Here is a 27,741-nt window from a genome sequence, read left to right on the forward strand (position 1 = left end):
GTTGTACATATAACAAATTTATTTTGGGAGGGTTCTTGAGCCCGATAGCCCCCTAAATATGACACTGCATACGACACTCCTCGTGTACTGTGAAGTAGCTGTGTATTAGATGTGAAGTTAGCATGTGATAATTGTGTAAACTCTTAACTTAATTCGCTAAATTCAATTTCTTTATTAAATTACATTTATCGACGGAACTATGAACATTTAAAATCTAACGGAACCAAACTTTTTCTTAATGTTGTACATTGCCAGACAATTTGAATAAGCATGTATTTGTTAATTGTCACTTTTGAAATTGTCAATAAACACGACTAGTTTCCTTCTTTCCTTTCCGCGTTCTTTTCCGCCTAGCTTCACACTTTCTTGTTTACTGAACATCAAACTCATCGTATTTTGATTAGACAAAACCATGTCTTGGGAGTACCATTCTGTCGGTTCATCGCCGCAGATTCAATAGAGTCCAATATCTGATTTGTGGAATGAAGGTGTAAGAGAACATCATTGGAAACGCATCAAGACGAGGGAACTAGACGCCCCTGGCAGTCAAGCAGGATTAACATCCAGTTGTTGGCTGACTCCAGTATATCCAGGCTCTCTCAGTGAAAACCTTTCATCAACCATACGACCAGGACGACACCAGTCTCATCGGAATGTCAGGTAGTGCTCTTCCCTTAACTCTTGATCATAACCTATCTCTCTCTCTCACCTATTTCCCCAACTAGGCCTAGTCATTTTCAAAATTAAAACATTTGAATTTTATCTAAATTCAATCATATTTTTGCAGTTTCGGATAATATTAAGTGTTTGGTTTAGTTAGATATGTAAAATCTAGAAACTAGGCTATTCATAATTGAGAAGAGCAAATAAGTACATCTTCCTCATCTTTGGAAGTAGCATGAGAAATATCATGCACCTAACAAAACTTAAATAGTTTACAAAATTTTCAGTCCAAAATGTTCATAATTTCTGGTTCATTTCAAATAAAAAATTTCTTCCATTTTAGAAGAAGGGAAGGAACTTAAAATGCTAACTGCATTACCTCGCTGAATTGCTAGACTAATGCGTTGAAATAAAAATTGTGCACTTCTTGGATCTTTGCAGTTAAGTACCATGTTGTGCATCAGTTTCATCCCCAATTTGTTGCATTCATTTAATGAGTATTATAGAGATTATTCTGAGCTACAACTGATGGCACAGCACCCCCACAATACCAAATACATATCAGCATAAACCTAGTCATTACGTCACAGAAGAGCTAGTAGTAACGTACTCACAGCACACGTAACTACACCACCTAATATGGGATATATTGAAAATCTTTGTTTTCAAGATTTCATTTAAGTTCTTATTTTCAATTTCAGTTGGGAAATAGGGTATTTCTTCTGGAAATAGGGGTTTCCACAGTTAAACATATTATTAATCTATGTTAATATTAATATTATACAATACTAAAGTCAATTAGCCGCTTCCGTTAGTCAGTCATACTGATACCCTCTCTAATAGCCGATGTTTTCTGTCTTAAAAATTAAATATTACTATTGTGGGCTGAACTTGTATTTAAACAGCATCGGAAGTGTAACTGTTCATCTCAACAAGCCCAAAAACTATGGTGGATTCGACACTAATATCGGTCATTTTTGATCATATATATATATATCCCTCCCGCTCTCACAAGTTGTGAGGCTGAATTTTGATTGAAACGACATAGGAAGTGTCACTGTTTGTCTCAGTGACCCATAGAACTATAGATTCGACACTAATATTAATCACTTTCGATCATTCTTATATATCTCTCCCCTTCCTCTTGTTGCTTAAGCTGTCCAAATATTGAACTAGAGTACATAGATATAATGCTATATTTTGTTTTTGGCTTAGTAACCAATACCTTTGCTGATAAGATCAAAACTGCTTTGGTTGACATTCGCGATGAAACTAAGTTCTCTTCTGTTGTTATTTTAGATGCTCTCGCTCTCAAGATAATTTAGATTAGTGACTGGATAGGGATGCTTTTGATAACATACATTCCGTGCATCTACGCTGCAAGCGGGGATTAGAAAGCATATACTAACATGTTGCGCAAAAGGCACTTACTTCGGAGAGAAGAAACAGAGAGATAGGGTTTGTTCATTAACTCAGCAACATGCTGGTGGTAAGCTCTTTCTCTGATTAGGTTTCTCTCGTGGAGTCGTCATGCTTCGGTCAATTTTCTTAAAACAATGATTGTAATGCGGCTCAAACTCTTAAAATATATCTATACAATGGCGTTCACTTTTACAATTTTAGCTTATTTGTTATAATCTATTACAGATTTTCTCTAAACCTTCAGTTACGATAAAACAATCTTCTTCCGAGAATAGAGCAATCACATGCTGTATATTTGCTTTCATATCATTCGTATTGGATGGAGATTTTTAAAATTTTATCAGGGGGCACGGTGGCTCAGTGGTAGAGCGCTTACCTCTGGTGTAAGTGATCCCAGGTTCAATCCCTGGCCAAGTAAACTTGTGGTGGACAACATCATGTTCGTGGGTTTTCTTGTTTACTCCTGTTTCCCCTTACATTCACATTCCACCAATTCTTCCATCTGCATTAATCATGCGTCTCCCTTAACTTAAAGGGCATAATCATGGGACATTAAACTGAAAGAATTCATTTTTCTATTTTATCATGCAGCACCGTGGCTATAAATTACAAACCGTTACCGGCGCGGTTAGCGGGTGAAAAGACCATAAGCGAAGGTCAACCTTGACAATATACGACTGTGCGATCACCGTACTTCATTTTCAACAAAGGTGAATTACATACATTGTTCACTTGTTCCCAGCTTTCACATTACCTAGTACATATATCAAAGTACACTTACGAGGTGTGACACAAAAAACACGAGACTAAATGTTGTAGCTTGAAAACAGAGTGGAGATGGCATCAACTGTTTTGGTGACGTCATCCCACATACTTCCTCTAACCATGCGGCCAGTTTCGACTTAACCGATCACGCCAGTTGGGAGAACTGCGTCATTGAGTGAACACGTGCATCTGCATTCGGCCGGAAAAATGTCTAATGTAAAAACCGAACAGCAAGTCAACTTGTGAAAGTTAAGAAATCAGCCACAGGGCCATTTCAATGTTAACCGAGGCTTATGGAGATAAAACTTTGTCTCGTGCACGTATGTTTGAATGGCATAAGCAGTTTTCAGGAAGCAGGGACAGTGCACGCATATCAAAATCAAAATTCAAGGCAATATTAATTGTATGGAATTGTAATGATTGAGTTGGTTCCCAGCGGTCAGACTGTTAATCAACACTGCTACATTGGAGTACTAAAAAGACTTCGTGAAAAATTAGGGAAAAAAGGCCACAGTTGGGAAGTGATATATGGCTGTTGCACCAAGACAATGCAGCCACTCAGGCGGCTCTGTCAAGCAGTTTCTGACCAGCAAAAATACTGTGATAGGGCATCCTCCTTATTCACCTGATTTGGCTTCATGCGACTTTTTTTATTTCCCAAAGTTAAATCTTGCTCAAAGGGAACCCATTTTACCTCAGTTAAAGAGGTTCAGGCAAAAACGGAGAATCTCCTGAAGGGCCTTCCAAAAACCTCGGATGTGCACAGCGCTAATCAAATTAGAACTTCTCATATAGGTGTACACAAAGGTAATGAAATTAATTTCTCATATGAGTGTGCACAAGGGTAACTTACTTGTACTTATCTTCTCGTTATATACCTGTTTATCCCTTCGTGCTCATTTCATTTTTTTAAAAGTGTATTCTATTCAAAACCAGATAACATGCTTTTTCAACGGATTGAAACATCATGGAGTGATGACACATTTCAAAATGCAATTGAAGAAAATGAAAATCAAACAATTATATTTGAATGTACTCACTGGTCAGACTAACACGCACATCAGGTATCTACACTTAGAGATGTCAACGAAACCAGGTAAAACGTGGGTAGGTCAAACTGCATTACAGTGATCTTATATTTCAAGAGTTTAAATTGATAACAAACTCTGTTGAATTAGCATTTGGCAACAACGGTAATGGATTGCGAATATTAAGGCCAAGTAGTTCGAGATGTATGAACAATTGAGAAAAACATTTAATTGCAATGCTCAAATAGCTCGCCAACACCTTCACTACTTTGGGTCAACGAGTTCGAGATGAGTTAATTGCGCCTTTAGAAACCACATAAAAGTGCGTATGTTTCTTTGCTGTATCACCAGGAGAAGGATCGAATTCTGACATGCGATGATGACTGAGTCGTTCACCATGCTTCCGTCATTGTTGGTTGAAATTTATGTGTCACAGGTACGTCTTACTTCACGTTATCATCATTCTATTTGTATGGTCAATGCTGAACGCAGAATTTCATCATGGGAGATTGGGAAATTCAAACACTCAATCTGAAAACGCATCATAAAAAAGATTATTGAAAACGAAATGAAATTTTTTGAGTTTTACGTCCCACGATTTTGCTGGCTAGGCTAAAGGAGACGGTAATGATAAGAAATGAATGAAATGTTGGAATGAAGAAAGTGGGAGAACCCCGAGGAAACCCACGCAGACGGTATTTGTCGACCAGAAAGTTCACTTGCCGGGAATATATATATCCCCTTGCCTGCGCTACTATGTAGAGTCAAAATGTTTTAGGCGGTAATATATTAGTAATATTACTAATGAGAAAAAACACTTGTACAGCTCGGAAATTTGTTTAAACGAGCATATAATTGTTTATTTTCGTAGCGCTTTCTACAATCTCTTGGCAAGGTTATTAGATTACATTCAACGAACCGAAATTCGCATATTGTTTTTCTTTTAGCATATCAATTTGCTAAGGCCTATTCACTAAAACAGAAAACATTTTGAACCATTTGTGATTATTAATTTTTAATTATTATTCATAGGACAGAAGAAAAATAAAATATTCTCCTTTGACCTTCTTTGTTGCTTTTGAATGAAAAAGATCAATCGTTGTAGGACGATCTTCTTTCCGAAAGAACTTGCTATTCCTTTCCTGAATAATTTGTAATACATATGTCCAGTTGATTTGATACTAATGAAATAGCTATCTTTGTAATTCTCAACTTCTGAGATGATAACTAACACCTCCACAGCTAAAAGTACTCTTCCTCATTCATTTGGTTAGTCATGTTTCAACATCTTGTTGTAGTTGGTCAAATTATGCGCTGAAAAATAATGTCTCAAATATGGATACATACATATGGATATCCATATGTATGTAAGATCCTGACCGCCTACATACATTTTTTTCGTGCGGAAAGTTTGTATGAAAGATCATTCCCAGTTTTACGTTTCCAGCAGGATGTTTTATGTTAAGTCCAAAAACTACAGGATTTACGCAAGGAATCTATGTTTTTACGCACGTCACATATTTTTTTTTCTCAGAGCATCGTAAATTCAATTTCCAGTAAGGCTGTGGCTCGATTACAAACCCAAGTTATGATTTTGGTTCCACTTCATGTATTATATCTGTCTTATAACGTTCGTTTAGCGACCTTCTTTAGTACTAAGGCCATACAAGATGTGGACCTAATAATTAAAAGTGAAATTCTATAACCATAATCAGGGCCGGATTTAGGAGGGGTGAACCGGAGCATATGCACCCCCCTTCACTGTAAATGTACCCTATCTAAAATGAGAACCTAGCAGTGAAAAAGCAACATTTTCCGAAACTTTCTACTGTCATGTGTCCGTTTTGAGGCTTAAAAGGAAGCTTAGATTTGCAAAAGCAATAGTTTAAGTCGATTTTCTGAAGGTTGAAGGAAAAGGATTCACTGAACAAAGTAATATTCCTGATTCACACTACAGATGCCTGAAGGCATTTAAAAACTTAAAAATTTAAATCAAATGTAGTGGTAGTTATTGGTGCACCCCCTTCAAGAAATCCTGGATCCGGCCCTAACCATAATGTATACAAATTTCAATGCTCCTCCGTCTGGAACGCTAGCCACTAGATTACCAACGGAAGAGGTTGCGATGGCTCAGTGGAGAGCGCTCCGCTCTTCTGGATGGGGCCCGTGATGCGATTCCACCTCTTGCCAAGTGGATTTCGTGTTAGGCCATATGAAATCTTTCCTCTTAATATTTTCCAGTTTTCATTACCTTTAGCATCTCCCTTATCCCTGGAGTATAACCATAGGATGTTAAACTAAAGCAGAAGAAGCGCGGACGTCTAAAAAAATCTCCAGTTCCAATCAATCAGTATACACTACGGAGCCTGATTAAAATTGGACTTCCCATGCAAATTGAAATTTTTCGGTAACAAAATCAATGTTGTGTATGCATGTTAACTTTCTCATAACCATTATAAAAACCATAAAGTCAAGTAAGAAAGACGAAATGTTCTGTACGTTTTAACAATTTAGGTGCTTGATCTACTCTAGAAAGCATTTTCATTACCGTATATCTGAATACATCTACTTTCAAAACCTTTTTACACTTTATGGAACAATATATCTCCTTAAACAGATAATAAGAATTTGTAAAAAGGTAATAAAGCAACATAAGACTTCTCGAAACAATATCATAGACAAAAGTTATTCCTTTAAAAGTCCCTCTACGAATTTTTTTCTATATCTACATGGGACATTCCATGTCAAATCAACAAGTCATCAGACTTGGCCATCTTAGACTTTTGTAAAAATTGGTGCACAGCTTTATTACAGTGAGAGATGAAAAAATCCCAAATATTACCTCTCTCCTTCTGAAAGTGTCCTTATACAGGATGTTCAAAAATGTCAAAAAACGGCATTTTTTACAGTTACAGCGATTATTAAAAATTGTCATAAAATTGTTAATATGTGCACTAGACACGTGAAACAAACACCATTGGAAAACTTAACGATTGCTTTACAAGTTGTACTTTATTGGAAAAGCCTGTAAAATAAGAAATAACACTCGGATGTAAAATAAGGAACAACATAAGAAATAACACTTCAAAATTCAAATTCAAATTTCAATTTTGAATTTCGCATAGAAATGTCTCTGTGAATTTGTTCAAAATTGTCCAGATTATAGTATTATATGTGTACTAAAACACCACAAAGTTGCATTTTGGGCACTCAATGGGATCCGATTCAAAATTCAACATAAACCAAGCATCAAGATATTGACCATGTGAATATCTGGATTCAGAGCTATAACCATTTGCCTGTATCTATTTACCTGCAGCATCAAAGGAATTTATATTCAACTTCATTTGTTTCTTGATGTATTCATTTGAATTTACACAACTATTTACCTTTTGACTTATTTAGAAATGTATTACGTTCCCAAAGAGTACTCACTTAATATGAAAGGGAGGTATATATTTCCCTTCCTTTCACAATATTTATATCAAATGTTATGAAATACAGTGACACTGTTCACAATCACTTCACACACTTTCAGCACAAACAATTACTCAGTAAATTCTTTTTACTATTTCAATTATGCACTTCCATATGTCTGTGACAGCAATCCTGAAACAGAGCAATGAAAATAACTTGTTTCTATGTAGCCAATATAAATTTAGAAACATCCATAGATACTGGCTAACAAGAATAGTGACCTATATTGAGTACTGTTCGGGAACGTAATACATTTCTAAATAAGTCAAAAGGTAAATAGTTGTGTAAATTCAAATGAGTACATCAAGAAACAAATGAAGTTGAATATAAATTCCTTTGATGCTGCAGGTAAATAGATACAGGCAAATGGTTATAGCTCTGAATCCAGATATTCACATGGTCAATATCTTGCAATGCTTGGTTTATGTTGAATTTTGAATCGGATCCCATTGAGTGCCCAAAATGCAACTTTGTGGTGTTTTAGTACACATATAATATTATAATCTGGACAATTTTGAACAAATTCACAGAGACATTTCTATGCGAAATTCAAAATTGAAATTTGAATTTGAATTTTGAAGTGTTATTTCTTATGTTGTTCCTTATTTTACATCCGAGTGTTATTTCTTATTTTACAGGCTTTTTCAATAAAGTACAACTTGTAAAGCAATCGTTAAGTTTTCCAATGGTGTTTGTTTCACGTGTCTAGTGCACATATTAACCATTTTATGACAATTTTTAATAATCGCTGTAACTGTAAAAATGCCGTTTTTTGACATTTTTAAACATCCTGTATAAGGACACTTTCAGAAGGAGAGAGGTAATATTTGGGATTTTTTCATCTCTCACTGGAATAAAGCTGTGCAGCAATTTTTACAAAAATCTAAGATCGTCAGATCAGATTTTGTCATTTCATTGGTTGATTTCACATGGAGTGTTCCATATATGAGTTAATTACAGTTAACTTCATGTTAGTCCTAGTTAGCATTATACCATATTTGAATTGGTTTGAATTGAAATTTCAGATATGCATATTTTACTAAAAATTATGATTTTCCACTACAGATTTTTAAAGGAAGATACCAGTTAATAAAAATAATGTTCTTTCCTTTAATTTTGTTCCAGAAAAGTAATGCAAGAATACTTCGCATTATCTGCATCTGCATAAAACTCGGTAATATATGATTGCCTCTTGTGTAATATACTATACAGTGTGTCAGAAAGATAAGGTGTAATTGTTCAATAGGTGTAAAAGTGCTGAAACAAGGAGTTGAAACATACACCTTTGTTTCGCACATGCACGAGATTTTTGTACGAGGTTGATAATGTATTAATTATCGTAGTGTCATTAACTGTGCTCTTGTATAGTGGTTGAGATAAACGCCAAAACCAAGACTAATTGCCTAAGAGGAAGTGGGTTGGGTGTCAGAGGCAAATTACATCTTTCTCGGTCCTCCTAGTCTTCCAGTCATTTACTTATGAGTATAATAAATTTCAAATATCAAGTATGCAAACACTACATTAGCTTGATACATATTCTCCACGTCATGTCAGAGGAGATTAATTCAATTGCTGTAGAGTTCCACAGAAAGCGTATGTTAACTACGAACTTAAACGGATATAAGCAGCATTTATTCTGTGAGAGTACATGGGGATATGCGTATCCTTAAACTTCGGAATAGACCCACTCCATATAATTCGGATTGTGGAACTTGAACATTTAGAAAAAATACATATGCCAAAATGAAAGCTAAACACAACTACAGCTCGGGAGTTTATAAATGGAGATTCGTTACGTGTAATCTTCAAGTATTTTAGCATAATCTCAATTATCGGATCTCGCAACGCTGTGCTTTCTAGAACTGACTTATTTCTAGCGCTGTATAGTAACCGTTTTGCACTTTGTTATGCGGCTTTGTACAAGCACAAATGTTAAATTAGCTGTAAAGTTAGACTGATCGTACCCATAAACTATTTTATGGCCTCTCTTTTCGTTGTTCATTCTAGTTAAGGAAACAAAGTATGAAGCTTAAAAGTAACAGTGGTCGCCAGGGTTGCCAACCATCTCGATTCTGTCGGGACTGTACCAATTTCTGACTTATTTCGTCGCTTATATGACGTACAGACGTAAGCGCCAAAAGTGTAATTTTACAGGAGAGGCATTTAAAGAAATTTCAGTGCAATTGAACCGTTCTACACATACAGCTGAAAACTATAGCTTGAAAATAATAGCCCTCTGTAAATGATATATGATGGCTCTTTCGAAGATCTGTAGCGTGCTCATTTAATATGATGTCACCACGCTAGAAATTCGCCTTACATGGATATACGGCTGTTCGTCATATATGAAATCCAATGCATTTGTCGCTTACGATTGATTTGAATTCAGTGCACCAAATGTGTATAACTTTATTAATACATGACTGAATGACTGAATTGTTGTTTTCATTCTTAATAAACCGGGAGCATGTAACAACGGGACATATGTATTTTGGTGAAGTAGATTTTGAACTATTCTGTTTAATAGGTTCCGGCGGGAACTGAACCTGTATCCACGCTCTCAAAAACTGAGCGCACTAACCCATTGGTCTCCCCAAGATCTATTAATACATAACTAAAGTTTCTTATTTTTAAACGTTGATTTTCATAAATGTTTTGAGTTTATTTATTTATTTATTTATTAGATATTCGTACAAATTGACGATACAAAGGAATTTAAGAATTGATGTAAAATAAAGTTGACATTACTAACACAACTACATATAGTATGTTTTGATTATGTAATCAAAGTACAAATTCAGTTGACAGTTTTGAAATAACTGTATTACAAATTTTATTAATACCCGGTAGTTTTGAAAAATTGTAAATGAAAATAATAATGCTGAAATATTGATCAGATGCCTTTCTTTATAAGTGCGGAAGGTCTTGATAAAATATTTGACAATTTTTGTCATGGTTGACAGGTGTTAGTCCTGAGCACAGGTGCATTAAATCATTGTATTTCTCGACCGATATTTGTGGATACATTAAGTTATGGCAGTGTGTGTTTCAGTGCACCAAATGTGTTCTTTCTCAGTGATAGCTTCTCATAATGTTGACTGAGATGGCTTGTTTTTATGAAAATCCCCGATAAGTCCTCTTTGATCACCATGACCTCCCGGACCATCGTCCAACCCAGTTTAATGGCAGAATCAAATTCTCGCAGAGATTTAATGCACACATTTTCTGAAATACTCTTAAAATCTTTAACTTTCATTGAGTACACATGGTGTGGTGGCCCACGACGAGTCATGTGCTAGAAATTGATTGAACTGTAAATGTACTTGAAACCACCAATTCACCACAATTAGTATCATGTGCAAGCTTCTTACGTGGATAACGTCTAGTTTCTAGTTCTTTAGAAAAAGCTGATGGGTCCTTTCTGCAGTTGTCAATGTTGGCAATATGCTTGAAACACAAGAAACATTAACATAGAGAATATTTTGATATTTACGTTTTGCAGTTTATTCACACTCCTGTATGTACGGTAGGTCTGTATCAGAATCATCACTTTTTTCTTCATCTTCACACCACGTTCGTTTTTTTATTTCCATCTTCACACTGACTGTCACTTACGTTCTTCTTATCTTCTTTCAGTACGTTCGCTATTGCGGTTTTCTTCAAAACACTGAGAGGGACATATATATATATATATATATATATATATATATATATATATATATATATATATATATATATATATATATATATATATATATATATATATATATTCTGACTCGGATTGTTGAATCTTAAGCTAAATATTCAGTTTCAATCACAGTTTCATATTAATATATTCTTTTCTAGCAGGCAATATATTTTAACTTTAACTTCTTGCATAATTCATTGTTATCAACAATTTCAATATATCTGGATGATACTACATTCAAGGAGGCATCTTCTTACTTCACTAACATATTTCATTGTCCAGTAACCAGTAGAGAAAAACAACGCATTGTTAATTATTGACTGTCTCTGCTCGACTGTGTTTATGCTTTATCTGACTGCAAGTGTTCCCAGATTATATTATTATTATTATTATTATTATTATTATTATTATTATTATTATTATTATTATTATTATTATTATTATTATTATTATTTTGTCTGTAATAGCCGGCTTTACAAAGACTTTAGTAACAACCATCAAATGATACCGCATAAAAAGCAGCATTGTCATTGAATAAAATTCAGTCTTAGTAGCATTTATTGGATGTTGTCAGGGAACGTAACGACCAATTATATACATTTTCCATGACGGAGAGGCGTAAGCGACACAAATGGCTTTACGTGAAATAGCAAGGAATACAAGATTGTCGTTTACGTCAGTTGAACATTTGTTACTGAAGAATAACTATTAGAGATAGAGTTATGCCACTTCGTCAGATGATAGAGTAGGTTTGAAGCAGTGACGACGCCAGAGGGGGGGCAAGGGGGGCGAGCGCCTCCCTAGTGGCTATTCCTGCCCCCTGACTGCCATCCAGACTGCCCCCCCCCCGGCTCCTACAATCATAAAACATTCTACATATAGTATTTTATATCAGTTTCATAACCAATCTCATTGTCAGATCGTACTATCTACGTATTTACTATGTAGCAGATTAGTCCTCAAGCTTCCTTCTTTGAGCGTCTGAGTATGCACGCATATTTCTGTTTTCTAATTTAGCGCCTTTTCCGGTAAATTTTAGTTATAGCTCTTTCTTATGAATTTTAATTATTGTGCCTAGCGAACAATAGTAGATTTGGTCGGCTTGTTTTCTTCTCATTGGATCAACTTCGGTTAGAAACAAAAGAAAGGTAAAACCAATTACATAACTTGTTTGTATTTATCGAGATTTGAAGTTTTCAGTTTCATATTTTGTTTTATTTAAAGGTCCTATACTTCTATTTTCTGAAACATTATTCTCGGCTTTCAATATTCAGAGGATGGGCTTATAACAGCTTCATTTGCGACTACCAGGGCTTATTTTTTGAAGAGGATAAAAAGAGTTGTATTTTCCCTTCCTGCAAATGATAATAATAATAAATGTAGGAATTAAATTGATTATTTATTTAGCTCCCAAAAAAGGGTATTGTCAGAGTGCTGATCTTTAGTTAGTAATTGGTATGCACTAGTGCTCCCTTACTTAATTAGTTTCAAAGTACTGACAACGTTTACCATATTGACCAGAAATGTACGAGGAGCTGCTGAAAAATTCGTAGCCCAACCCTGAAGGAGTGCACGTGGTCTTCTACACTTCCCCCGAGAGTCAATATACTGCCTTATACAGTGTTCCAGTTTTTTGCAGAAAAGTTTAAAAAAAAACCTGGAGACTTCCTCGCACTACTGTTCGTAGCACTACCCTTATCAGATCTAAAATGGCGTCCTTTCAAGTGTTATTTAAGTTGGGAAATAAGTACAGGCAATATTTAGACGGAGCTAAATCTGGGGAATAAGGATGATGATCTAGACATTCAAATCCTACATTATGCAATGCCAATTGTGTTCGCAGGGACTTGACGGACAGGTGTATTCTCCTGAAGGAACATAATTTCTTTCTTTTCATTTTCCGCTACGTCTGTGTCTTAAACTTCGTGGGGCGAGGGAGAAATGAGTGCTACTACTCCATCACTGTTGTTTGGTTTCAGGATCATAGTGGTACAACCATATTTCGTCCATGGTTACTATTCGTGAGCGAAATGATCAGCATTACAGTCAAATTGGAAGAATACTTCTCTTAATGCCGTCACTCTTTTATTCTCCTGACAGATTTCTTGGGAACCCATTATGTCGAGAACTTGCACATACCCAAGCCATTCTGAACTATGATACCGACGCGTTCCAAAGAAATGACAACAATCTCTGACAGAAGTTTTGCTGAGACGGTAAAAACTAAGGAAGGGGGTTGCAGCCAGACCTCAGACTATAATAAGTATATCGTGAGTTTACTATATACTTTAAAAAGTATATAAACAATAGTTTAAATTATTTTTGTTTAATTTAATCTCTCGCGGTAATCGATAGAAACTGCTTAGTCGGTTCTGCCGCACCCTATATATATACGTAGCATATAGTACTAGACGAATATGTTACTTGTAGCATACGCGAAAGTAATTCCATTTGTTCAGGCTTCAAAAGTTGCACTAGTTGTGCAGACGTTACTTATTTGTTAGTTACAAATTTTACATGAAATCATGTAGGTCTAATATAAAAACAACAACGAAATACACAATGTAATGTAAAGTACGTGAAACATAATAAATGTCATTTTTGGTGTGGAAAAAAGCCGCCCCCCCGAAAATGTATCTGCCCCTCCTTTGCCCCCCTAAGAATTTAAAGCTGGCGTCGTCACTGGTTTGAAGAGTCCCCAGTTGAAATATCTCATTTATTTAAAAAAAATTGGTGCTTACGTTTCTACGTCATATAAGCGATGATTTGTCCCGCATCCCGACCGGATACTCGTCGGGATGCATATTGTCCCGATTTATCGACTTTCAAAGATAAGTAATATTTTACTGGACCATTTTTACAAAGGAACCACTTATTCTTTTACACGCACAGTTTTATGCATAGAATCAATTTAACAAGTTTGTGTTTTAATTTGACTCATGAAAAAGTAGTTAGCAGCTGTGGACCTATAGAATAGGAAAATTGAGCCTAAAAATGGTTCTGAACGGGAAAAATTATTAGAAAACAAATTTTCATTTTAACACGTTCTATGGACTCCCCAAAATCCCACGTTGGCAATCACCTGAAATGATGTCATCAATATGGTGGAAACACAACTACGACTACTTATGCTTATGCTGTAGTATCTCATCACAGAACTGAGATACAAACTTCATTCTGGTGCCAAATTAAAGGTAAAGCATTGTTTAAGTGATTTCAGCCAATATCGTTCTTAAGCGTAGCCGTTATTTTTAAATATGGTGGTTATTATCTTAAAAATTAATTTCCTCCGTTTCATTTTATTTGTTTTATAGTAGATTACTATGAAATTATCAGATATACGGAAAAACACATCGAAGTAAACGTTATAGAGTAGAGGCTCGCCTTTCTAAAGATATCAATATTATTTCTGTATCTTAACAATTAAGCGAACTAGTCCATTATATGTAGCGCAAGGTGTTGAATTTTCAGCACTTAGATTACGTTAAACATGTGAGAATATTTTTACAACTAAAGGCGGAAAAACGTTTGGGAAACAAACTTTTAACACATTTTTTTAAACCGCTGAGACTCCTGAGAAAATTATCAAAAATAGCACATGAGCAACCATCTGGAATGATGTCATGAATATGGCGGCCATGCAAATACATTCATTTATGCTTACACGATATCTCGTCAAAGAACTGAGGTAAGAAAGTCGTTCTGGTGCCAAGTTAAAGGTACCGTAAACTGGGTATACTTTGTCCCTTTAAAGGCAACTTTGGCCCAAAGGAAGAAAAAGTTTTTGAGTTTTACGTCCTAAAAAGGAAGAAAAAGATTTGATTTCTTTCTAAATGGTTATTAAGGTTTCTATCAGTAAGAAAAGTTGTGGATAGAAGTATTACAACATTGAGAACACATGAATATTGGCACTAGGGATTTGTTTCCAGGACGTGGGAAGCAAAATGCTAGCAATTGTTAGCAAGTACACATTTATCATATTTCAAGTTCCACAACTTTTGTTCATTGCATTAAAGTGGCATATACTGACTGCACAAGTAAGTAGAATACAAAAACATGTTCATTAGCGAATATTAATAAGCTAACGTCTTAAATGTTTGTTCAATTACACACAAACTATTAACCGTTTAATTGCTTGAGGTAATATTGGCCCAATTTTTGGGGCAACATTGGCCAATATTTTCTGTGCTGGTAATGTCCCAATATTAAAGATAAAATGGTATACAAATGGTGCGATGTAATAAGGAAGATTAACCCCTTACTAGCTCTAAAAGAGGATATTATATAGTGCCTGAATTGCAAGAATTTTCTTACTAAAACTGAGCAGTATGGTACCGGTAAAGTACTCTACCGCAATGAAGAATATGGTACTCTTATTTTCGGATGTTAAGTATTCATCCACTTAGAGAGATTTTCATTGAACGACGATTTTGTTTCAGAGCTCCTCTGTGGCTAAGCGGTTAGCGTACGCGCCTTTGGCGCGGGAGACCCGGGTTCGATTCCCGGCGGGAGCTCATGTGGTTCGGATTCCACGTTAATCAGTAGGTCCACGTCTCACATAGCCTCGCTGCTGAAAAGGGACGTTAAACGCAAAATCAACTCAACTCCACAATTTTGTTTCCCTCTAAATTGAACAAAGTGATTTCACCCGTATGTTTCTAATGTCGGTACTTTAAGTTAAGTATTCAGAAATTTGTAGCGTTCTTTTATAGATGTTTCGTATTCACTCAAGTAGAATACAAATATTTCCATGAAACGACATTTCTCGCTCGACTGAAATTGAGTAAAAACACAATTTCACCAATCTGTTTATAATACCCTGTTCTTCTCTTCTGCTTCTTAAATACAGTACTACAATTATACTTTCGTGTATTAATTAGTCATTTTGACAAATGGGCTAAAGTTACTCCAATCATGAAAAATCTTGCATGGCATCAAACAATTGGAACTTGAATCATCATTCTTGGTCATACTTAGTGTTCACTGCTTTCAAAAGAAAGCCAAAGGATTCCATTTTAACAAAGAGAAATGTCATTGAATTACCTCCCTAATCTTAGGAGGTGTTCGAATGGGAATTTTAAAAATTAAAAAACGGGCCAAATTATATCCAGTTTACGGTACATAATTCAGATGATTTCAGTTAATATCGTTTTTATGTGTTACGGCCATTTGAAACATGCCGGGTATTATATTAAAAATTAATTTACTCCGTTTCATTTTATTTGTTCCAAATCAAATTACTATTTAACAGGGATGAACTCCTTAACTGAAGATACTCGTAGTGTGTGCTTTTCGTTTCGTGTTTAAAGAAATACAATCAGAAATTACGAATAGTCAAGTCCATAGCGACGCATGCCTGACTAAAATTTGAGAGGTGCTTATTGTCACAAACTTTCTCAATAACATTGCAATTTCTAGTTAATGAGTTATATGTAACTAATTTTCCGGGAAAATGTATGTTCTAAAACCAACTGTATATAACCAACAATACTGTACGAGGAATCCACCCTCTCTGTCAATTGAAACGACCCATTTTACGTATTGACAAGTTCTTTTTTGTTTACACTTCTGCTTGGGCAAACACAGGTTCATAACGAGACAACGACACTCACCATGTTCGCAAACCACAAACTCTTCACGTCAAAACACTAAGAAAAGAATAATAACTTCTTAGAATCACGAATAAGCTAATTAATAGGCCTATCATTTTCGTCCTTCATTTGGCTTAGTAATATATCCGCGTTTGTCAATAAGAAATGTCACGGTTGTTGAACAAACAAGACGTTTCAACTTTTTCTTCTTGTATATTGTTTATTAGTCCTTTATTTTAATATACAAACCGTTATTCTTCATTGATCACAAAAATAAAGTGACGATTTTTTTCTAATCGAAATATCCTCGGTTCGAATCCGTGGCGGATATTTCAGAAGTTATTATTTACTCAGCTGATATTAATAATCAAGGTTAATAATCAAGGCTGAGGAAGGTTTTTCACTCAGCTGCATAAAACGAATTCCTTGACGAAATGACAACTATCCACGGGATGAATATGAACCTTCATCAACAGCTTTCACTTCTTTTCTCATTGTTAAACAATAAATGTAAATTTGATTCTCTGTATCTAGGAGGCTTAAATTAAAAAAGAACGTTTTGTTGTTAAAATACAGACGACAAATGAACCCTTTACTCCCCGTGTTTGTATGGTTAGCTTTTGAGTTTTGGGTGCGGAAGACTCGAGTTCGGTTCCCGGTGGGAACTCATGTCGTTCAGGTTCTAGGTTAAGCTGTAAGTTCACATGTGACCTAGATGCTGCAAGGGACATAAGCCCTAATCCAACCAACCAAACCAATAAACAGTAAATAATATGTGCAAAAGATATGATAAAAAAACCTATATTCCATATCCTTCATTAACCTTCTATTAAAACCGGAAGTGATTAAAATTAACCATTTTCAGTTTTAACGTTTTTCGCAATCGAACAAAAATGGTAACTGATAGCGATAAACTTTTTCTGTAATCGATTCAGCATGATAAGAGAACTTATCGTCACAATCTCCAATACTCTATTGCAAACATAAGTGTTTGAAGTTTACTAGGATTTCCGGTTTCAATACTGATTTTTACAGAGCAAAAATGGTATCGAGAAACTTTTCTTTCGCGGTGGATTCAGCGTCCCAAGAATAGGCTCCATCTTCTGGTTTAACGGAAGTGGTAAAAATTAATCATTTCTGGTGTCAACGTTGATCGACATAGAACAAATGATTTTTATTTATTTATTTATTTATTTATTTATTGCAATCCATTTAGCGCCTCAAAAGAACATACAATCAGCATCCAGATTCTGCGGTACGGTACGGAAGTGGTTGAATTTTATTAGTATTTTGTACTTCCTTCCCCAAATTATTCCATACAGTTTCTATGGTAATTTCTAGTGATTAAGTAGGTGGATGAAGGAATTGTTGTCTCCGTTACAAACACATGGACTAAGTTCTGGATAGTTTTTTCTACACTTCCGGCAACTGTGTGCGCCTTCTTAATGCATTGCAAAGTATTCTTACTGTTCTGACACCAATAGCTGTCCGAATAATTTTGTAGTGTCATGGTTTCCTTTCTTGACGTTTAGTGTCATAAGTGTCTATTATTCTTGTACTAAAATGGAAAGTTTTGTGCTTTTAGGATGTAATTCTTTATATTCCACACATCAAATCACTAATTGCATTTATATCTTTCTTAGAATCTACATAAATGCATGGCATTTCCATCATCCGAATAGTTTTGTGTCACTATACACATTCGATTGAAATCTCTGTTAAGTGGTGGATTAACAATTCATATATCCTTGGTTCTGAAAAGGGACATTGAACTTTGAACAAGTAAAGAATAAAGAATAAAGGCTCTAACCGAAGTGCTAAACAATTAACGTAACTTTTCTTCATAAAGAAAGATTTCCTTACCTTTCAGCCATCGCTCCAGACACAATAGTTGTTGCCGTAGTGGCAAAGGAAAGTTGGAAGAGGAAGGAAGCGAACACAGGACCCATATTCTCTTCTTCATCCACAAAGAAGTTGCCAAATGCAACGAAAGGGCTGGTGATGTCCCTCCCAAAGCTCAGACCAAAGCCATACATCCAGTAGGTGAGGCCTCCAAATACAACATCCACCACGTTTTTCATCATGATATTCACCTCATTCTTCAAGGACACACAGCCAGATTCCAGGAGACCAAAACCTAGAAGAGAGAAACAAATATATTGATAGATTAGGGTTAGCAACGACGATCTAACAACAGAAACAGAAAGATGTGTTTGAGCACTAACACGAAAACCTCGCAGTACCCGGTATTGGGCACAGATCTCAATTTAACTCTTACGTTTCTATACAGTTATTTTACTAAGGAATTCATAAAAAATTTAGGTTCCATTTCCGAAGACATAGGAAAGGCTATCTATCTGGGAGTAGATGCAAAGATGAGAAAACTGTAATAATGTTTCCAATTTCAGTTAAAAATAGCTAAATCTAAGGGTTCAACTTCAAAGATAACGACAAAGTATCGTTTTTTTTTTCCTTGTGGCGACTTTTTGGATGTTTATGTTCCCAACTTACAAATATACCGAATTTTGGGCTGAGAAAATTCGTCCTTCTGTATAACCAAGCACTAATAGTTCGAAGCATATTTTACTTTGTTTCCTTTTTGTCTTTCTTATTGTTATTGTCAGCGGCACAAATCTGTATTCAACATTTGCGGGACGGGTAAGACCGTTCCCAATTTTTTTTAAAACTAGGTTCAAAGTATTTATGAAGTTGAAAAACAATGGTCTGGAGGATCAGGGGAGCAGAGTTGTCTTCAACATTGGGAGGCGGGTAAATTTGAGGCTTATTCTGGGAGGACATCAATTTAATCTCACTTTCCTTTGTGGCAATCGGACTCAAATAATCACATTTCTCCCCCAAAAAACACATTTCAAATCGGACTATTGGAGGACAGTCCCCCCAGTTCCTATATTGGAGAGGACATGACCCCCACATCCTCCCGGGATTTGCGCCAGTGGTTATTGTCATTGTTTGTGTTAATCAGTGCAAGCGACGAGTTGCATAATATAGTACGTGATCACACTTCACAATACCTCTTTGTTTTGTGTTACGTGTTACCCTCTAATGGCGAACGATTCCAACCCTAACTGCCTATTAATTTGTATAACTGCTGTTTAGAGACAATAGTTAAGTGTACAGTAGCCTATTAATAGGAAGCCAATTAGTTTTTGAAGTATGAGTTAAAGTGAATGTTAGATTTTACTTTGTGAGCTTTTGATATTTGTGCATTTAAAAAAAAAGAATTGTACACAGGAAGTACTTTTTACGGACACTTGTGTCGGAAGCGTTATAGCTGCAATTTTAGTGACTTTTCACAGAATGTCATCTCTTGTTTGGCGGCTTTTTGTGTAAAAATTTTGACAAGACTGATACGGTTACTAAGAAGAGTATGGATCAGTGGATGGAAGTGAATGGATAATTTCCAACTGACTCATCTTTGAGATAGGATCGCGCTTTCCGAATGAGACAAATAACGAAAAGAAGAACAAAGCAAAGGAGAGAAAGGATGTGAAGTAAAAGGATGGAATAAGTAAGTGTTGCCAGTAGATGCGTAATCATGAATCTACGTGGAAGGGATCATGAATCTACGTAGACGCGCAGTTATTATTCTACTTGGAACGAGTCACGAATCTACGTGGAAAGAATCATAATTCTACGTTAAAAAACATGAACCTACGCAGATGGGTAGTCATGAATCTACTTGTAAAGAATCATGAATCTACGTAGACGTGTAGCCATGATGCTTGCAAAACTATCGACCGTGCTATTAACGTTGTTGTTTCCATGTTACCACCACCTTTTCTTAACGCAAGGTTTTCCCCTCTTATTCTTCTCTCCGTGTGATTTAAAGAAAAGTGAGCAACAAACTGTTACGTCACAGAGCATTCAGTTAGAAATAACTGGTAGAAGAGGGAAAACCCTAACAGACTGGGAAAATCATTAGCCGTCAACATCCTAGTAATTGGTAAAACAACGAAACTCAGCTGAAGGCTGCATAACGGATTGCATAAACCCATAGGAGACTTGACTCATACTTACACTTGAATTCAACGAACTGCAAGTCGGATTTGTACCTAATACACTCGAAAAAAAAAATCTAGTGATTTACCAATGAAAGACAATTCATACAAAACAGAAGCTCAGCAATACATTAGCGATACTATCACGTAGATTTCTTTCAAATAGAAATCAATACCAACACCACGTGCTTCTTTCAAGAGGAAAAGTCATTAACAAAACACTGAAAGTACAAATCGATCGGAAATACAACAACAAGACCATCTCAATGCAGTATAAAAGAATAAGTGCTGACTGAGTGATCAACGGCAAGACCAAACCACTTAAGCCAAAAGTTTGACACTGCATCGGCTTGTGACGAAATGAACAACTAAGGAAGGGCTTTTAGAAATTGGACGAGAAAGGGCGGAAATAGTAGTAATAAAACCTTCATATCTCCGAATTTCAGAAGGGTAGACACATGAAATTTGATATATGGACTTTTATATTTCCGTTTGTTTTCCATTTCCACTAGAAGGGAAGGAAAAAGGGTGAGGATACAGTTATTACGATAATAAGATGAGTACATTTCGAAATTTTTAATGTTAAAAACATGAATTTTTTATTTACACTTTTCATTCAAAATAATTAAATATTCGGTTATTTTTTTAAATACCCCTTCCCCTAGAAGGGACAGAAAATAGGGAAGAGAAAAGACAATCGCAATTGTTGCAAGAAGACGGCCAAATTTCCAAATCTCTTAATATTAGAGCAGAGTTGTAAACGCTCACTTTTGAAACAAGGTTAGCTCAGCTCAAACTCGTAGGGCAAAAACTGAGTTAACTCAAACTCAAACTCAGGGCGCGCTCAGATCACGTTAAATTTTTATTAGAGCTAGATCCCCTTGACGCTCAACATTAAGTAAAATTGCAAATAAATCTATCCAATGATTTAATAACAAAAATATTTATAATGACGCATATTGAGAACGATCCAGCATTACAATGGCGTATTTAAGGGGGCTTCCGGGCTTAATCCACTCTGAAATTTTATATACTATTTTAAAATAAATGAGAGATCTTGCAGAATTTTCACATTTCCAGAAATGAAGTTAGCGAAGCCCCTCCCGAAGCAAAATCGTAAATACGCCACTGAGCATACAAATGGATATTTTACAGTAAAATATACTACTTTACAAAGAAAGTATAATAAGTAAGAAAGAATGTTTAAGAAACTAACTTATACGAGCGACAAATAGCAATAAGGTAGAAATAAATAGCTTATATAAACCTGATCACCATATATGACTCAATAAAGGAAGCACCCCTCACCTCATGTAGTCTTTATGCCGACACTATATATGGATTTGTGTAAAGTATTGTCTCTGGCTTTTAATATTGACAACCCCTTCACATTCGGGGCCCTTACAGTGCAAGTTAGAGACCAGACACGCTTATTCCAACGTGATTAAATTAAAATTTTGAATTCATTTTGAGTAACATTTGCATTTCAAAGTGTTTATCAAGCAGTCTGCCTCGCGATTGTGACGTGATATCTTTCGCGGTTCTAAAGAATTAATTATCCAGTCCATAACAGTGCTGTCAACCTTTTCATTCACTTTCAAAATTTTCTCGCATACACCTTCCAATGTTAATTGTCTAATTTTCGGAACATTTGTTTCTAAATCATTTTTCGTTTGGCTTCCTCCTTGTGTTTATTTAACTCCTGGATTTTGATAGAATGCTCTCTGCAAAGAATTAACTAGAGTTACTCTTCATGATTTCAGTATTGGCATAACATCACAAACGAATGTTCAACTCAATTTTGTATTGTAAATAAACTTTCAAATGAACAGTGCAGGGCCGTCGCGTGGGCGGGGCGACCGGGTCGAAGGCCCCGGTCGCTGCGACCAAGGGGGCGCTGAGACGACAAATCAACCAAATTCAAGGTATTTAGATTATATTGTAAATGATTTTTTAAATTAATGTTAATTCAGATATTTTAGTAATGATCAGGCCACGACTAAGTAAAATTTATTTATTTCTTAAGGACAACACAACAGGCTTAATGCCCAGTTATAGTGCCTTGTACATACTTATCTAACATACACTACTATACGTACATACACAAATATACGTCGTTTAATTATGTAGAAGTTATTGCCTGACAATTGTTTCGAACTTGTTTTCAGACATACTAAAATCATATACTTCATGAAATCTAATCATTACGCTATATGAAGCACACATTCTCCAAGAGGAAATTTATGTAATATGTTAGTTCTTGCTTTTCTACAATAGAATGTCCAAGTGTTTGCTGTTCTAGTTTTACCTCACTTCTGAAACTAATTCTGGACAGTCAATTTTACCGTTTAATAATTTATGTAAGAACAACATACCAAATACCCATCTCCTTTTTTCCAATGTTTGAAAACTAAAATTCGTTACTAAGTCTTCATAGGTTACATACTTTGGGTAGAAACCGGTTTTCCTGTATGCAGCAATTTTTAAAATCTAAACTGTTCATTTTCTATTGGATAAGAGTATTTAGTGACATTTGGTGTCCAAACAGTAAAACAGTATTATAATTTTGATTTCACATACGAAAAATTAACCTCATAAATGTTGATTCTTTGTAGAAATCCTGTCCTATCCTATAAATTAAACCTAAGTTTCTATATGTACTACTAGTTATTGTGCCAACGTGTTGAGCAAAGGTTAATTTGCTATAAAATATAACTTTTAGATCTTTAATAGTACTTGGGGTAGACAAGGAAGTGCCACTTATTGTATAGGTATCTTTCTTTCCTCATGGAAGATACAAATTTACGTTTGGATACATTCAGGATTAATTTATTCGTATCACATCATATTTGAACTCTGTAGATCCTGTTGAAGTTTCACGTAGTCATCAATTGAACTTACTTTGGAGTATAATTTGAGATCGTCGGCAAAAAGAAGAACTTGAGCAGTTTTAATACACAGACGAATATCATTAATAACAAGAAGAAACAACAGAGGACCTAAATTAGATCTTTGAGGGACTCCCGATATAGTATTGAACTTTAAAATTACAAGTAAAGTAAAACATCGTCTAGGATTATTCAACTGAAACTCTCTCCAGCTCTCTGTGAGAAGAGTTTGTTTTTAACCTTGGAATTTAATATTTATATCGTCATTTGTATATTCTATGCTATTACGATGTTGGTATGTATCAAGTTCAAAATAAGCAAGAATAGCATTCGATTTCAATAATTCAAAAACCATGTTTTCATAAACTTTTATGTTTTAATACAAAAGCCGTTCACTTTTTTTAAAAAAACAGACATAATACCATCTTCTTTTGTCTTACATTATGGCCTTACATTCCATATTTAAATCTAGGAGTACAGAATAAACTCTGGTTCTTTTTCATAACACACTGTGGGGTTAGGGGGTGCCTGAGAATTCTCATCTAGGGCGCTGACAACCCACACGACGGCCCTGAAACAGTGTGCACTAGGCTCTCTATTCTGGCCTTTCCTTGCAAAACGGAGCGAGGATAATTGGGAGAGTCTGAGATATAGTTTAATACATACAATATTATACTTTATTAAATCTAAAAATACATATATTATCATAGAAAAAACAGAAAAACTTAGGCCTTGAGTTTGTGCATAGAGTATGAAAAATGCCTTCCACAATGAAGATGCTCGACAGCGGATGCTTTGTCATGAAACCGCTTTACAAGCAACAATAAATATAAGCCACAATAGTACTGTAAGTATATATCCACAGTTACAGTATAAACAAATATCATTGACAAATTGTTGCGACGTTGTGCATCAGAGGAGAGATGTAAGGCAAGACTACTGAAGGCCTGATTAGCGAGAGTCTAATGTAATACATTTTATATGTTTTAAATAGTTCTGTTATTAACATTAAACACCCATCTAATCTCAAAATATCGCTGAACTAACCTATCAGAGTTATCAAGTGGAGAAAACGTTACGAAGAAAAATGTTAAAAAATATAATATGAAGCAATGAAACATTTTTCTACAACAATTTTAAACAAATTTTCTGGAATTGCACCCGTTATTTATTTATTCATTTTTGGTATCGTATATTATTTTTCGATATAGAGAGGATTCAAAAAGAATTACTACTTGTGGAAATCTTTAAAACTTCATTACCCGTACCAATCTGAATTAGTGTTTCAAAAACATGATTTCATTATAGTTTTCACATGCTTTCTTTCTGTTAAATGACCTTATTATGATCTCTTTTAAAGCATCTCGAAAAAGACATTAAGAACTGTTTCATAAGAAAGAAAGAAAAAGCATTGTTTAAAGTTTTCAAAAACAGTTTCATTGTCATATTAGTTCTCCCTCTTACTAATTATTACCACTATAAGACGTATACAGATGAGCTAGCGAAAATGTGAACCGTAACTTTAAGTTATTAGAATCCTTATGGTACAATCTTATTTTTTAAAAAAAATGCCACAGCTTTTATTAGAAGTTCCTATATTTTTATCAGTAAGAGGAACTAAATAAAAATGTTCTAACAGAAAATCAATATCCAAGCGTTCAAAGCAATTCGTAGCATATGTACAGCAACTTTCATTTTAAATTAGTTACTAGTGCAGTAAATGAAGCTTAAATTTTAATGAAAGGAACAAATTAGTAACAAGTGGAAATTTGGTATAGATGTTGGGAATGATGTTCTAAACAACATACTAAAAGCCCCCTAAAATCCCACGTGACCTTCGCAATATCTTCGCTAATATTGCGATATCGTGGCAGTAAAAATAGCAATATCTTCGCTATTATAGAACATAGATAACACGATAATTTTATATCGAAACAATTTTTCATAAAACGCATACTTTTAGAAATATTTATCTCTAAATTCTAGAATTCCGAAAACTACCGTCCTACTGATTAAAAATTTTATTAAACTTAGGAAGTAATTATTAACAAGTTAAAATTTGACATAGATGTTGGTAAAGATCATTTAAATGACATACTAAAATCCCATAACTTCTTCGTTCGCCATATTTGAAAATGCCTAAATGGCGGAAGTAATTGAAAGATGATATTTTGTTAAGTGAAATACAAAATCTGGACTGGGCTAAATATTTGAGAAACTGTAAATGCAGTCGATCCGTAATCAATTGGGCTCAATGCTGGTGCGAGGGGAAAGCATTATGACGTGTTTGAGGTTGTCATCTTGGTGGCCGCAATATCGGAATGAGCTTGTTTCTTTTAAATGGCAATATGGTCATGTGACATAGTGAACAACATCCTCGTTCAAAGAGAAACCCAACGGTAAGGTTATTTTTCCAAACCTTGCAACGATTTTGAAGTTGTGAATAGATTTAGGATATGTTATATGTGAAATGCTGTGAAATATGCTCTGCGAAGTTTCGAATTGAAGGATAAAATAAAAAAGCAAGCTTTGTAACATCTCACATTACGTATTCTTTAATAACCAGGAAAAGAGAGATCTAACACACAAAAGACAAATACAATCACATGACATGTTCAGCATGCTCACCATTCTGTTCTATGCATATTCTTAACCGTGTGACCCAGTGCTTGTGCACTCTGCGAAGCATAGTTGGTGATATTTGTTCACAGGTCGTAAGGATTCTCCTTTTCAGGTAGCCGATGTCATTAATTTTACACTGGTAGACAATAGTTTTAAAGCGATAGAAACGATAGAAATCCAACGTAGTTAGGTTGAAGGACCTTGCTGGCCACTCAACTGATCCATGCCTACCTATCCAGCAACCGGGAAAGTGTTTATTGAGCCATCGATTACATTACGACCATAATGTGGCAGTGCCCTATCTTGTTGCCAATATTGATGAAATCTCCCGTCCTCATTCAACAAAAGTGGCATAACAGTCTTTTCAAATATATCTCCATATTGAGCAGCATTCGAGGAAAGTGAGATTAAATTGATGTCCTCCCAGAATAAGCCTGAAAGCATATAGTACTATATAAAGCCTCATCAAAAGAGGATATAAATAGGTCAAAAACTACAAAATTTAATTTTTTTAAATATCTTCTACTCAAAAAAGCAATAGACAGGCTCAAAAAATTCACAAAAAAATAAACAATCGAGTCCTAGAAAACATTTACAAAAGTTATATTTGACAATTCCTATGTTTAAGGGGTGGGCCAATGTACCCTCCTGAAATTTAGAGAGGTGCGTTAGTGTATCCATGTGTGATGGACAATGAGCACTGTCCTCAATTATATTACAATATGACGTTATATACTCTCAGTAAAGAGAATACATTAGGTCAAAATCTTGCAAATTTATATTTTTGGCAATTGTTTACCAATAAAAAGGAACAAGATGGACCACCCAAACTCACAGAGGTACATGCAGTGTCTTATACTTCCCTAGGTACTTCTTAAAATTTTACAAGTTTTGAAATTTAGTAAGTGATCCTATGCATCCTTCCAAAATTTTAGGAAATGAATCAAGTACCCATTACTAAAATTTAGTGGATTGCCCCTATGTACCCGTAAGTCATTGACCCTAGCAGACCCTTAGGTCATTGCTCAGAGGCCTTCACAAATGATTGATGACAAGCTAACAGCACACCTTTGCACTTCGCTTCGAGCCTTCGTCATGATAGGTCATTTCACAGGCACAGGATTGGTTACTGTATGAGCAGAAATGAGTACACTATTTAAACGTGCTGTTTTTATATTAAACCACTTTTCAAAGGCGAATGCATCAACGTCGAAGAGACATGTTTATACACTCTATCGTTTGCCATGCAGTAATGGTTTCGTCACGCAGAAAATCGTTTCACTAATTGTGTCAGGAAACAAACTTTAAAAAAAAAGGAAATTAAAAAAACGACAAGAGATGAGTTATGTTTGATCCTTTTGTTTTACTAACAAATTTACATGGAGTAATGGAGCAGAATAAAAATGCTACTATGCTGATTTATAGGAAAATATTTGCCTTGTACAAGAATACAGGGAGGAAAGAAAAATGGGAAATAGGAAATCGTATGTGTTGGTAAATGAACTCTTTTCTTTTGGGTAGAATGTTGCAAGCACTGACACATTGAGTTACGTGAATAAATAGTGGAATGAGTGTGCT

The 27,741-nt window shown here is 35.1% G+C and overlaps 1 protein-coding gene across 1 annotated transcript in view; it reads right to left on the bottom strand.

Annotated features, from left to right (window-relative positions):
- LOC145669149 (putative ammonium transporter 2) overlaps positions 1–27,741 on the bottom strand; it is a 256,714-nt gene that overhangs the window by 79,628 nt on the left and 149,345 nt on the right. The window contains exon 3 of the mRNA XM_081737491.1: positions 18,498–18,771. Within this exon, the coding sequence (XP_081593617.1) occupies positions 18,498–18,771 (274 nt within the window). The remainder of the gene's footprint in view (positions 1–18,497; positions 18,772–27,741) is intronic.

This window comes from Thermobia domestica, chromosome 13 (genome assembly GCF_964235325.1).
Source record: "Thermobia domestica chromosome 13, izTheDome1.hap1.1, whole genome shotgun sequence".
NCBI lineage: Eukaryota > Metazoa > Arthropoda > Insecta > Zygentoma > Lepismatidae > Thermobia > Thermobia domestica.